This window comes from Protopterus annectens, chromosome 1.part1, assembly GCF_019279795.1.
Source record: "Protopterus annectens isolate FY-2018-M chromosome 1.part1, PAN1.0, whole genome shotgun sequence".
NCBI lineage: Eukaryota > Metazoa > Chordata > Ceratodontiformes > Protopteridae > Protopterus > Protopterus annectens.
The window spans coordinates 380,905,221-380,920,631 of NC_056726.1; the positions used below are offsets into that span (position 1 = coordinate 380,905,221).

At 43.9% G+C, this 15,411-nt stretch overlaps 1 protein-coding gene across 1 annotated transcript in view; it reads right to left on the reverse strand.

Annotated features, from left to right (window-relative positions):
* Nucleotides 1–221: 221 nt before the first annotated feature.
* WBP2NL (WBP2 N-terminal like) overlaps nt 222–15,411 on the reverse strand; it is a 965,291-nt gene continuing 950,101 nt past the window's right edge. Inside the window, exon 8 of the mRNA XM_044075333.1 lies at nt 222–2,528. Coding sequence (XP_043931268.1) covers nt 2,481–2,528 — 48 coding nt within the window. The 3' untranslated portion in view covers nt 222–2,480. The remainder of the gene's footprint in view (nt 2,529–15,411) is intronic.

Genomic DNA, 15,411 nt, shown 5'->3' on the forward strand with positions numbered 1-15,411 from the left:
CTGACTAGTTACTGACTGTATACAAAGCCTTTATCCTTGTAGCATGCACTGTGACTGAAAAGGGTCTAAATACATCAGTCCACTTGGCCAGTTAAAAATGAAAAAATATTAAATATATCCATACATTCAAAAGAATGTAATGTACAGTACATTACTAAAAGAAATACATTTACATTTGATATTCTGAAACCCACATCAATAAAAAATGCTAACCACAGTAGTTAAATTGTTCCATAATACTTTATTAATATTTAATGTGCAAGTATATTTACAGAAAATGTACTATAAAGAGGTGGCACAGCAATCAGCAACTGATGCCACATGTACAAAATTAAATCATGCTGCAATTCAGTTAGTTTTATTAAGATTAGGGGGAAATGAAGCTTAACTCACTGGCAAAGCCATACATCTATTTAAATATATTTTTACTGACTTACAATAAAGAGTTCTACCTAAAAGCGCATCATGTCTAAACCAAAATACTGTAAACACTGTTTTAATTAAATGTCAAGAACTGTGGATAACTGTGAAAACATTAGAAAGCATACTGTTGTGTTCAGACATACATTTCTGTCATACAGTGTTGAAAAACTCTGGAATCATGTATTAACAGTGACGTATGTCAAGGACCAAAATCTGCATCTTTTTGTATTCATAGTGCAAACAAACAACTAAGTATCTAATCAATGTTACCACAGTATGATGTGGCAACTGTATTGCTGAACTATAAGAGTCACAGTATATGGCATCAGACTGGATTAAAAGGCTCAAAAAAACAAAACAAAAAAAAAAACACTTTTATGCCACTGTTCTTGATAATAAATAGGATGGATAAAGTTCACGACCAGTGCAAACCACATAATAATGGAAATACGTTATTGCGTTTGACATCAGCTGCTCTGTGACACTCAGCTATGACAAACACTTGCACCGCACATAGTCTGTCATGACATCTGACAAGTAATCTGAAATCCACTTGACTGAGAACAAACAATGCCCTAGAGCTACATCAGATCTGAAACAATTGATCGTGCTGTTAGTTTAGTTTGTTTCACACTTACAGTGATACTTCAACGAAAAGAAAAACAAAACATCCCATAACAACTCACAAAAATGTTATTTTATAATATTTGTTTTAGGTCCACCCTTAAAAGGAAATGCAAGCATGTGTAATCAGAAGACATCCAGCATCCTCTCTACAGGTCCACTCCATGCATCTAGGCTACCTTTAAAAGTAATATAGCTGCTGTTGAAACACACAATTAATTCTAAGTCTTTGAAAATAATGGCGTAATGTGACTGTATATCTTGTGGGAAAGTAGTACAGTACAACATCCCTGCTATCTTCCAACCAAAATGAGTATGTTCTTTATTATTTCTTAATTTAATCATGTGAATAGATAAAAAAACATTAAAGACAACATGTGCCAGAGCAGTCTGTCAATAACAAGTCAATCAGGAAACAAAAATAAAATAATTATGGAGAAGAAAAGGATTTTCTCTACAGTCAATCGACATTTTAGAATTTACTAAGCCTTAGAACCAGTTAAAGAAGAACCTCCCATTTGCCTGTACCCCCTTTAGTTTCCCTATAATCCATTTCACTGCATCCATGTTTGTTACTGTTCTCTGCACACTCATGATACTTACTTTCCTTTCTGACACTGTACATATGCTCTACTAACTTGGTAAGTTAATGGTTCTGTATAAAATCCATTTATACAGTGCTTTACTTTTTCCACTCTCTAAAATGCATTACCAGTACTATGACTTTATCTGTATGTTAACTACTGTCCTGCCTATATTGCTACTGTTTCACCAAAGGTACATATCTGGAAATGCTCTTCAACTCTGTGGGTCTAAGCCTGGTCTAAATTTCCAAGTAACAAAACAATGTAATTGTTAGTTACTGTACAGTTTACAGGAACCAGATAGTTTTTGATGCAATATTTCTCTTGGAAGCAATCCTTGCAGAGAATTTCTAATTTCATTTTCAAAAACTCTGTTACATAGTAACCAAATTCTGTAGCCTCTCTGGCCACTTAAAATACACATTAAAATATTCTGGTCACCACATTTATTCATGCCAGGATTTTTTAATGCCTGGCTAAAGTTTTCATGGTAATGTTCAATCAGCGTTTAGAAAATTAGTGCATTTTTCCTCAGAGCCGTGATCCAGAGTCTCCAATTCAAGTACAACTGGAAGTGTTCTCATCCCAACTGTTGTTTAGAGGTGACTTCTGTTCTGTGCTGCCTAATGCAATGGCGCTGTTAGGACTCATGAAGTCTCAAATATCAAAATCTTTAATGGTAAATGCGCTCTCTGCTTTACTCTTTCTCCCCAAATTATTTTATATTTTTCACACCACATACCATAATCTGAAACTATAACAAAGTTCTAAAATTATTAGTTACAAGAAAAGGAGAAAGAGGACATTTTTATGGTAGCCAAGTTGTAGACAAATTGAGAAACTTCCCATTTACTTGTCCTTCTTACTTTCTGGGGGTGCATATGGAGGTGGCGGATCCTAGAAGAAAAACAGAACAAATTAGAATCCTGGATGAATGACAACTACATTCAGCTCTTTCATTTTTGTCTAGAAGAAAAGTATAAAAAAAAAGATTATGTGTGAAAACTTCAGTATACGCAGCAAATGCTGAATTACATACGTACAGAGAGAATATTGTCCTAACATTACTGACACAGTGAACAGTTTTATCACATCGGGGTCCACAAACATGGAATAGGACCCTGCAAACCAGGATTGTGACTGAGGCTATTGTGCTACTGGGCTGCCTAGTTAGCATATGAGCATCATCTCTCTTTATTATGCATACTCCTAAGTAATTAATTGAAAGAATGCGTCAGAGACAAGGCTACAGGTTCAGTTTTCCATAAGAAATGCATTCACCTAACTTCGAGTCTCCCCACAAATGATCACTTCCAGTGGTTTAGTGCAATCAACAATTTTAAAGCAAAATTTTTCAGTATCCGTTCAAATCGGTATTAAACATACACTGTAGATGCTCCATTTTAGTCAGCAAAGGTACAGCCACCTCAGTATTTAAATGAGATTTGGATACATCTGTGTAAATTAACTACTAACCTTCTTTGCCTAATAAACACTTTTTCAGGCAGAACCATACCTCTCAGCTGTCCCTGACTGGTTCAAAATGTTGCTGTGTCCCTCCAGAGACTGGCAATTTTGGGAGAAAAAGTGCTGGATTACACTTAATAAATAATAAGAATAATTAGAGTTACATTTACTTTAGAAAATGCAAGTTAATTCATATTCTCTTATTCTAGCAACTTTTCAAGTTAAATAGTAGTAATATTTTGAAAAACTGTCCCCGGTTATTTTTGTATTTTCCTCGATTTGGGGGGTAAGTGGATGAGAGCAAGGAAGTGTATTTAGAAATGCTTTAAGTCACTTTCACAATCTACTCTTCATTCACACACAAGGCAGATACTTTAGTTTCAACATTATTTTACAAGAAACTAATATTCACAAATCATTCATTTAGGCTTTTACAAAAGTACAATTGTGTAACACTTGCCATAAATGTAGATGTTCGAGTGTATTCACTGCTGCAGTCATTACCTTTGGGGTAATCTGCTGGCAGGTTGGCCTCAGTCAGCCTGAATAACAAAGTCTTGGGTCATGGTGTCGGTTGCTGTCTCCTCTTCCATGACGTCAGGTCGTCAGGGGTAAAAAACATGCAGCCGACGCCATTTTATTCAGTTTTTCTTGCCCCAGATGTCAGGTGCCCCCCAAATGGGGAGCAAAAATATATATATAAATAAACTGTAAATATATAACTGCACTTTTAGAAACAAACTTTACCTTCAACTAAAAGCAAATACACCACAAAGTCTTTTGAGTATAGTGAAGGAAAGAAAAGGTATAGAATGGGGGATGGCAGGTGGGTAACCTGGACTGCAACAGTGAATACACTCGAACATCTACATTTATGGTAAGTGTACACAACTGTACTAGGTTCTTCATGTTTCACTGTTGCAGTCATTACATTTGGGTAGAATCCCAAAGCTATGGATGGGAGGATGGAACTAAACAGCATTAGGATCTATAAGGCTCTGCAGGACTGCAGTGGCAAAGCCTGCCCTGGATTTAGAGAAGAGAGGTAAATGATAATGCTTTGTGAAGGTATGAACAGAGCTCAAAGTAGCAGCCTCTAGAATGTCTTTGGTTGGGACCCCTCTGAGAAAAGCTGAAGTAGAGGCAGCCCTGGTGGAATGTGATCTGATCCTCTTGGGCACAGGTTTACCATGGTGCAAATAGCAGAAACGAATGAGTGGCTTATCCATTTAGAAACAGTCTGCTTTGATATAGCCTTCCCCTCTGATCCTGCAGCAAATGCTACCAGTAGTTGCTCAGACTTTCTTACAGATTTAGTCCTGTTTTAGTAGAATCTTAGTTGTCGGTGTACATCCAATGAATGCAGAATCCACTCCCCCTTGTTCTGCGGATTTGGGTAAAATGTTGGCAGGTGAATGGTCTTGGTTAAGAGCCACACTGGATACCACCTTAGGCATAAAAGAAGGATTGGTCCTGAGGGCCACCCTGTCTGGGTAAAATATAATGAAAGGCTCCATGGCCATGAGAGCCTGTAGTTCTGAAACCCTTCTTGTTGAAATGACTGCCAAAAGAAAACCTGTTTTCCAAGATATAAATTTTATACCCGCAGTAGCTGCTGGTTCAAATGGAGGCAGGGTGAGTTTTTCCAGCACAAAACTGAGGTCCCATGCAGGAGTTGGTGCTCTCCTGGGAGGCCTTTAATTTTTGGCCCCTCTAAGATACTGTTTAAGCAGAGGATGAGAAAAGAGGGGAGGCTCTGTGTTGTAATGAGCCGAGATGGCAGATGCATGGATTTTTATTGAAGAAAAAGATATGCCCTTGTCAAGCATCTCAGTCAAGAATTGTAAAATCTGAGGAATATTGGGTTTTGCTGCATCTATTCCTTGTGCTTGGTTCCAAGCAGAAAATCTCTTCCATTTATCAGCATAACATTTTCTAGTACTAGGCCTTCTGGTTTCCAAAATGACATCCATCACAGAGTTACTGAGAGGTGTGGTTTGAATAATTAGTTGATTAGCCATGCTGCAAGATTCAGAGTTTGGAGCTGTGTGCGCAGAATTTGATAGTTCTGCTGAGACAGCAGATGAGGTATTTGAGGTAAGTACCATGGAGGAAGGTGTGACATATTCCTTAGAAACAGGTACCAGTGCTGGCGAGGCCAGTCCAGAGCAATTACGATCATTTTTGTTTTTTTCCTGTCTGACTTTTAGTAAGACCTTGGAGAGTAGAGGCAGAGGGGGGAAAGGCATAGACTTTTTTCCAGCTCAAGGATAGAGCATCCACTTTCCATGCTTTTTTGTGATGAGTTCTTATGCAGAATTTGTTCAACTGTTAATTTTGGGGAGAGGCAAATAGATCTATGTCTGGGCTCCCCCATTTCTGTGTTAACATGCTGAAGATTTGTGGATCCAGTTTCCATTCGTGCGGGTCCATACAATTTCTACTTAGGTCGTCTGCCACAGTATTTTGCTTTCCCGGCAGGAATTGAGCCTGAAGATGTACTTGGTAAGTCAAGGTGATGTTCCATAAGGCCATGGCTAGTCTGCAAAGGGGGTAGGAATGTGTATCCCCCGCTTGTTTATGTACCATAACTGTGGTGCTGTCCATCTTTATCAGTAGTTGTCCTGGATGAAGTAAGTCCTGGAAGGCTGTCAGAGCATTCTGAACAACTAGCATTTCTTTCTGGTTGATATGCAGATGCATTTGGTTTGGGCTCCATTTGCCCTGAATGCATCTCCCTGCCAGGTGGGCCCCCCAAGCATAGTCTGATGCATCTGTAGTTAGGGTTTGGGTGGCAGGGGGTAGAGTGAATGACAGTCCCTTGTTTTGGTGACATGTCTCTGCCCACCAAAGAAACTCCTGTTGTAGGCAGGGAATGAGAGGAATCATTGTTTCCAGGCTGTGACAATGTTGACTCCATAAATTTTTTAGGTATCATTGAAGTTTCCTCATATGCAGTCTCGCATATCGAATCAGTAGAATGCAGGATGCCATGAACCCCAAAGCCTGCAGAATTTGTCTTGCAGATAACTGGGTTTTTGTTGCCATTTGTTTGAAGTATGTTGTCAGTTGCCTTTGTTTGTCTGGCATAAGCCATCTGGGCAGTTGTATTCAAGCTTGCACCCAGGAATATAATTATTTGAGAGGGTACCAGTTGTGATTTCTTTTCATTTATGGTGTACCCTAGGCATGCTAGACGTCTTTTTACAAACGCCAGATGTTGAAGAAGAGTGTCCTTGTCCTCTGCTTGAATGAGACAATCGTCCAAATAAGGATAAATCTGAATGTTTCTTTGTCTGCAGAATGCAATTACTGGTGCCAGGCACTATGTAAAGACCCAGGGCGCAGTAGATGAGCCAAAGGGCATTGCAGAGAATTGGTAATGCAAAAAACCTGCTTTGAAACGGAGGTATCTTCTGCATGATTCCCTTATTGGGATATGCAGGTATGCCTCTTTTAAGTCTAGAGTTACTAACCAAGCACTCTTGCCTAGCATAGGCAGTAGCTGTTGTAAAGTCAGCATTTTGAATTTTGGAATGTCCAGGAACGTGTTCAGAATCGATAAGTCCAGTACTGGACGCCATGAATTGTCTTTTCTGGGTACCAGGAAAAGTCTTGAATAGAAACCTTGCCCTTTTTCCTTTGATGGTATCAGTTGAATAGCCCCCATATCCATGAGGGACATGACTTGTTTCTGGGCCTCTGCCCACTGGTTTTGTAGCAGATCCGGCCATCTGTTTGGAATTGGCAAAGTATGGAAATGAAATCTGTACCCCTGGGATACTATGTTTAATACCCACTTGTCTTGGGTAATTAACTGCCAATTCTGAGCATGAAGTGCTAGTTTTCCCCCCAGGGGGCTGCCAAAAGATAAGTGCTTGGAGATGGTAGAGGAAAGTCATTGAGACTGCTTACTGTAGGGTTGTGCTTTGTTTCCTCCAGATTTGGAGGTGGAGGCACCCCATTGCTTTGACCTGTAAGAACCCTGTGATTGATATCTGGAGCCTTTTGAGCGCCTGGGTTTGCCCTGAGTGGCTCTGTTGGACACAGGAAAGGACCAATTTTTAGTAGGCCAGTGCCTACTGAACCTGGGTGGCTGCACTTGCAAGAAATCTTTTACAGTTTGCATAGATTTAGCTTGGTCTTCCATTTTCTTTAAAACCTCTTCTGCCTTATTACCAAACAGAGTATCATGCTACAAAGGGGCATCCAACAATTTAGCTTTAACATGATCAGGCAGATTTTGCTCCTTGCATGCCTTCTAATCACAGATCCAGTAACGGCGACCCTACAAGTGGCCTCCAAGGAATCACAACCACATTGCAAAGCATGCTTTCCAGCCTGTTCTGCTGAATGCAATAAATCCTGTAACTCTCTATTTTCCACACAATCAGAAATCAACATCATTTTCTATTTCAGTAAGGCCATAACATCCTGTTGATATTTAAGCATATGAAACTGGCAGTTTAAAGCCCTGATTGCCAAGGTTGCAGACGTATAAACCTTCTTACCCCATCTATCCACCGTCCTGGAATCTCTATCAGAAGGGGTAGGATTTTTGGCTGTAGAAGCCTTAACACCCTTGTGACCCTGAGAAATAGTCTCAGGATCAGCAGCAGGATTTTTGAAAATAAATTTGTGTGAGTCAGGAACCCTGTAATATCCGTTTGGCTTACTAGGAGCCGGAGGCAGGGAATCAGGAGCCATGCTTGATTCCGAGAACACATCAACAATGTCTAATACAGGAGGTATTGCCAAAGGCCTATGCTGAGGAAGAAGGAGGAAATCCCTAAGCCTCTTTTTTGATTCAGAGAAGTCCTGACTCTCCCAGTGAAAATGTTCCCTTAAAGTATGCAAAGTCTCTCCAAAAGAGTAATCCTCAGGAGGAGATGCAGATGGGATGGATTCCTCTGCATCAGAATCCTCATAGGGTGGAATAGAAAATTCTTGATCAGAAGAGGAATCAGAAGAAATGGAAACCTGATCTGAAGATTTATAATCAGTGCCTTGCCTAGGCCTCTTAGCGGGTGGGGGGGTTACGGGTTGGGAACCCCTGATCAAGGTAATTAAATCCTCAGCCATTTTGATCATCTGTTTTTTAGGCATAGGGGCCTGAGCACGTGGCTCATGCGTCATTTTTTTTAGACATAGAAGTTGTTTTTGACCTTGTTTTTGTTGCTGGCGTCGGTTTAATATAAAAATGTTGAGGCCTGAAAACACCCTCAGAAGCCGGTGCCTGCTCAACGGCTCTGGACCCATCCAAGGGAGAGACATCTGCGGGTTCAATACTCTGAGAATCTCGCGCATACCGGACTCCGAATGGGTCTCGGTAGAGGCCTACGACTCAAAAGTAGCAGGTATCAAGGGCTGCTAAAGCGCCTCACTGAGTACCGGCGAACTGGTGACTGGCTTAGAAGTTTTGTCGTCGGTTTTGAACCTCGACAGTCTGTCTCTGTTTTTTTCCTTGCGTTTTTTGTGAAGTCCGGTAGTCGGATTGCTAACAGACGACATTTCAGGATAGTTTAATCTTGATCCAAAATATTTAGAAGCAAAAATATACGGACGCTTAATAGTGCGTTGGTTAAATCTAGCACAAAACCGACAGCAAGACACGTTGTGATCAGGGCCTAGGCAAGGAATACAGTACTAATGAAAATCCTTATGAGGTATTTGCTTCCCACAAGTAATGCAATAATTAGCTTTTACTGACATCGGTAAAGAGCAAAAAAAAGTTTCCCCAATGGGGTACTTGGCTTTAGTTTGAAGACTTCCGTTCTGAAACTCGAAAATTTCAGGAGTCAGCCGACCGGCACTTGCGAACTGCTTCTGCTTCGGGCACCGTGTGGCAAGAAAGACTGAATAAAATGGTGTTGGCTGCATGTTTTATACCCCTGACGACCTCACGTCATGGAAGAGGAGACAGCAACTGACACAGGACCAAAGACTTTGTTATTCAGGCCGACTGAGGGCAACCTGCCAGCAGATTACCCCAAATGTAATGACTGCAACCGTGAAACACGAAGAACATCTGTACTCATTTATCTGTTTTGTATGTTGGCTGGTAATGAGTACTAAAAGGAAAATCACTGCCCCTTCAAGCTTAACCTTCCAAGAAATTAAAATCAGCTACTGCTGGATTTAACATACAGAAATACAGTTGTGTAAAATTTTATCATAATAGCAGATGTCCTTCTCTACACCGTTGAAGTATTCTTAACCTTAGGGATCTCCTGCCAAGGATAGCCCAATACCCATCCATTACACCAAAGCCTTTAAATCTTGCATAGTTTGCAAGTCATGCATATACTCCTCACACAAGATGTAGGGCATAAAGATGACATTTGGATGAGTTGCCTAGAAATCAATTGCCCCAGTAGACAACAGTCTCCATGGGACGAAAAGGAGGCTATGCACATCCAAATGGAGAAAATGTATAAGGAAAAAGGAGGACCCTTAGCCAGGAGGGAAAATAAATCAAACCCCAATGAAAAAGGGGGATATAGAGGGAGGGACCAAATACTGAAACAGTGAAGAGAAGGACATCTATTGTTATGGTAAGATTTTACACAACTTTACTGTGTCGTTCTATATCACTTTTGCAGTATTCTTAACCTTGGGGAGAGTACAAAAAGTCAAGAAAGAGTGGGACATGGAAAGCTGAGAAGAGCCCTCAACAAACCCATGCAGGATAGCCCTAGCAATGTGGTTCTAGAAACCATATCCAGTTTATAATGCTTAGTAAAGGTAGGCACTGAGGACAGGCAGCAGCTTCAAGGATGAAATTGGTGTCCAAACCCTTGAAGAAAGCACCAGGAGACAGCCCTTGTGGAATGAGCTCTAACGGAAGTAGAATCCAATAGCCACAGGACCCGGAGCTAATAGTGTAATGAAGTATCAGATTTTATTAATCCACAAAGATCAATACATAAACTAAGCGCTTTCACACAGCTCCTGCCTGGCTTTATCAAGGAACAAACCTTGGATTTTACATTTATTGGTCTTGGTTGTGTGGACAGTTTGTCTAACGGAAGTAGGCCAACACTTGACATTGAAAAATATAACAAAAGAAAATGGCCTCAAAAATCTGGAAGGAGATGGTTTGCTTTGAAACAGCTAAACCCAAAGCCCTGGGATGAAAAGAAATGAAAAGCTGATCAGACTTATGAATGGTTTTAGTTTTATGCAAACAATACCTGAGCTGTCTGTGCAAATCCAAGGCATGCAAGACCCTCTCACTAGCAGACTGTGGAGAAAAAAAGGAAGGGAGTTGTACTGCCTTGATTTAAGTAAACCTCAAACAACCCTGGCCATAAAACAAGGATTAGTATGAAGAGGCACACTATCTCTGTGAAAAAAAAAACAAAAAAGGAGGAATGGCCATAAGGGCCTGAAGCTCAGGAACTCTTTGAGCAAAAGTAGGAGCAAGCAACAAGATAGTCTTCCAGGTACAGTATTACAGAGAAGCTGAAACTGCAGGCTCAAAGGAGCCTGGGTCAATTTTTCTAAAACAAAATTAAGGTCCCAAGGAGGAAGAATAGGCTTCCTTGGCAGCCTAAGATGCAGGATGCCTTTAAGAAACTGTTTGACCTCAAAAGAAGAAGCCAAAGGAGGATTCAAGGATAGACAGACAGAAATAGCTGACAAATGGGCCTTCACACAAACAGGAGAGGACCACGGGGACCCCCACTGAAAAAGGGTTCTGGCTATGAGCATGGCACCAGACAGAAAATCTTTTCCATTTGGACATGCAAGACTTTCTGATCCCAGGTTTACTTGCCTCCTGTAAAACTCTGAGCATGTACTCAGAAAAGAGGTGCCTAAAAGGGATCAAAACCCTATAATCCACAGTGTCAGTTAAAGAGTGAATAAGTGAGGATGGATGAGTGAGCCCTTGTCCTGTGTGAGGAGGGTCAACCGATGAGATAACGTGGTGACTGTCCGTGGCCAGATGCATTAAGAGGGGAAATCAGTACTGTCTTGGCCAAAAGGGAATCACTAGCAAGACTTCTGGGGAGTCCAGCTGAATGAATCTTCTGCAGGACTCTTCGAAGTAAAGGAAGGGAAGATGCAGAGAAACATCCCCTTCCAAGGGAAAGAAAGGGCATCGGTCTTCCATGCCAGACAGCATGACAGTCTGGAACAGAAAAGAGGGAGCTGCTTTTTCAGAGGCAAAAAGATCTACCTGAGGAATATTCCACCGATGGACCACGTGTAGAAGCATGTCTCTGTGAAGCATCCATTTATGAGCCTGTGTTTTGAACCTGCTCAAAGAGTCTGCACTACCTTGTGTTCTGAAGGAATGTACACTTCCAAAAGAGTTAGCTGACAACTGACTGCCAGATCACACCAGAATGGATTTTACCTGGGATGAAAGACCGGGAGTCCTGGCAATTAACGGAACTGGAGCAACCAAGCTGTTAGCTTGAGACTGCCCAGATCGGGCGGAAGTGTCCCCGATGGATGGGAAACTAGATCCAGGCAGGGATCCAGAACCCACGGGGGAGCTAAGAGATGAGACCAAAGGAATGGGAACCAAGCCTGATGAGGCCAGAATGGGACAATGAGAATCACTTTGCACCGTAGTTGGCAAGCTTTCTGAAGAAACTTCGGAATGAGAGGTAAAGGTGGATAAGCCTACAGAAGCCCGGGGGGAGCAGCATGGACTAGAGAGTCTCTGGGGACTTCCCCTGGTGAGGGAATCAGAGCGAAGAACTCGCTGCACTTCGCGTTGGAAGGAGATGCGAAGAGATCGCAGCAAGGCTGACCCCATGCAAGGAAAATCTCCTCCACTACTGACTGTTTCAGAAACCACTTGTAAGGCATCAGAATGGCCCAACTCAATCTGTCCACTAAAATGTTGGAGCTCCCCAGAATGTGCGTTGCTATCAGAAACCGACCGGCGGAAATCACCCATTCCCACACTCTCATGGCCTCGCGACATAGGGGGTAGGATCTGGTTCCCCCCGCTTGTTAATATACCAGACGACCGACATGTCTGACTGAATTGCAATCAATCCGAGAGGGAGGACTGTGTGAAAGGCTTCCAACACTAAAAGCACTGCCCTCATCTCTAGAACATGTATGTGCAAATTGGTCTCTGTCTGGGACCACGTGCCTTGGACTGTCCTTCCCGAACAGTGTCCCCCCCACCCGAGTTGGGAGGTGTCCGTGGTCACTGTGGTTTGGACTGAGGGTGACGCAAAAGGGTGTCCTTTTGATATCTCCAGTGAAGTTAACCACCAAAGAAGAGATGTCCTGCAGATGTGACTGATCTTGATTGGAAATTCCATGGGCAGGTCTAGCCAAGACCACTGAACAGCCAGAATCCACTGAAGAACCCGCATGTGAAGGCGTACATAAGGGAGAATAGATATGGCGGCAGCCATGGAGCCAGGAGCCCGGAGAACCTCGCTCACCTTTGAAGACTTGGAGTTCGCTACCTGAGCTATGTGGCATCTGAGATGTAGAATCCTGTCTGGAATTAGGAATACCTTCATCTGCAAAGTGTATAACCGTGCCCCAATGAAGTCTAGAACTTGTACTGGTTGCAAATGGGATTTGTGAACATTGACTAATTCCCAGTAGGTCTGCTAACCGAATGAAATAATTTCGGGCCAGACACAAGTGATGCTTGTTGGGCGCAGTGAAGAGCCAGTCGTCCAGGTATGGAAACACCTGAATACCCTGAAGCCTCAGGTGAGCCGCTACAACTGCCAATACCCTTGGTGAACACCCTGGGGGCTGTGGCAAGACCAAAGGGTAGGGCTCTGAACTGAAAATGACTGGCTCCCAGCCGGAAGCACAGAAACCTCCTGGAGCTTCTGTGTATTTTGATGTGGTAGTAAGCATCCTGAAGGTCTAACGAGCACATCCAGTCGCACTCTCGGAGAGAAGGTAGAATGGACTGTAGGGTGGCCATCCGGAATTTCTGTTTGGCTACAGACAGGTTTAATGTTGACAGGTCTAGAATGGACCTGAAGTCCCCCGTCTTTTTTGGCACCAAAAAGAACCTTGAGTAGACGCCTAATCCAGACTGATCAGGGGGACCATTTCGATGGCTCGTTTGAGAAGCAGCTTTGAAACCTCTACAGCTGCGGCCTCCCTGTCAGCGGGTGGAACATCTGGGAGGTGTTTTATAATATTTGGAGGGGCAAAGAAGGGAATAGAGTAACCTCTGTATATCATCTGAAGAACCCAGCTATCTGTCGTAATGGACTCCCATGCCGCTGGGTGTAAGGACAATTGTCCCCAGACTGCCTCCAGAGTAGGACAGTTGGGCAACCCCTCAGGGCTGCTGACCGGGTCTATCAGAAAAGGGTTCCCTAGACCTGAAATTCATGAGACTGCCTCTACCTCTGGGTCAGCATCGATTATGTCCCCCTCTGCCTCTGGGGGAATAGCCGTCCCGGGAAAACTGAGATTTTCGGAACCACATCTTCTTCTGCCCTCTTTGATTCCTAGAGAAGGACCGCTGAGGATTAGAGAAGCGGACTCCGACAGCAGACAAAGTATTCCCATCCTTTTCACTCTGGACAAGTGTGTCACATACCGTCTTTCCAAAGAGGGCAGAACCGTCATAGGGAGAGTTGATAAACGATGCCTTGAAAGGGTCCGTGAACTGACACAATCTGAGCCAGGCATGATGCCTCATGGCTATGCCTGTCCCAGCCACCCTAGCTGCTCCTTCCGTGGCATAGGAAAGTAGCCGCATAGATGTGTTTGAGACAGACTTCAGAGTAGACATTTTTGCCGAGAACAGCTGTCTGTCCTGCGGCGATAAAGACTCTGGGGGCAACTCAGCAAATTCCGAAGCAAGGTCTCGCTGAAGCCGAATCACATGTGCCAAATAATTCAGCGCACGGATAGAAAAAGTCGCTGAGGAGTATACACGCTTCCCAAACCTATCCACCGACCTGGACTCCTTGTCTGGTGGGTGGACTAAGGAACTCTCCTGTGCTAATTCCTTCTTTGTGGCCACTGCGACCAACATAGCATCAACTGGGGCTCCTTTCGAACAGGGATGTCTGTCAGAAGGGGGAGATAAAACTTTGTCAGGGCGTTTGGGGATGGGGCTCTATGGTATCGGGCTCCTTCCATGCCCTCATGGTGATGAGGTCCAACCAAGAAGTCTGCTGGTGGGGACACCCAGGAAGTAGATGGACCCGTGCCAAAGGCCTCCAGGAACACTGACTCATCCCCAGAAGATTTTGGGGCTGACCAACCTCCCCTCTGGCGGAGGATCTCCATAATTTCTCCGAAGGTGACGTCTTCAGGAGGAGACCTGGGGGTACCTTCTCCTTCATCTAAGTCAGTGTCAGTAGTGAGGGACTCGGGGGGAGTCCAAGTGCCTCCTTTTGCACTTGTGCTTATGGTGGACCCTCTTCAGTGGGACTTTCAGAAGGGGATCCGCGAGCTGCAGGGGGTTTCCTTGGGGAAAATGACCTGGGGATCCTCTGGCACAGGCTGTCCCCGAGACAGGATGAAGGGAGTAGTCGCCAAATCCAGGGGGGCTTGGGTGGTATCCAAGGGGATGGGCTGGGGTCTCAATCCTTGGGAGAGAACCCTCTCCACCACTTCGAAGGCCGAGGGAGAAGTCCTCCCCGGATCCGAAGTGGGGACCGGAGCCGAAGACAGGGTAGCCTGAGGTCCGAGGGAACGGATCGGATCCGAAAAGGTTGGAGCTGAAGAATCCATTCCCCTGGGTCAGACTCCCTGTCCTCAGCTCCGAGAGTCACTCGGATCCGAACAAGTTGGATCCAAGGAACTCAAGGTAACAGCCGGAGTAGAGGTTGGAGGAACAGTCAGCGCCGAGCTACCAGCTCTGAAAAACCTCGGATCCAAGAGCCCCGAAGCACGGATCGGGGAAGGAGAGATGGGGTGGAAAAGAGGCATGGAGGTCGCCCCTCCAGAGGGAGAGGGACCTGGCAAGACTCCCATCTGAATTTGGGTCTGAATAAATCTCCGCATCATCCTGTCCATATCCATGTCTGATAGGCTCCGAGTCGACCTCGAAGAGGCCACCGACTCAGATCTGGCTGGTCTGCAGAGTGGTGGGGAGGGCCTTGGGTCCGAATGTTCCAACGGCTCCATTGAGAAACAAGGAGACTGGAGCTGTGGAGAAACAGGCCTCATGGTCTTAGATGGGGGGCTTAGAAAGAGCTCCCTGTCTGGGGACCTCTTACGATGCCTGTCCTTCTTTTTCTCCCTTTCTTATCTGCGCCTTTCCTTTTCCTTCTCTTTTTCTTTTAACTTATCTTTGTCAGACTCGCTGACTGAAGATCTGTCCTTTGAAGACCCATCGCCAGACGAAGAG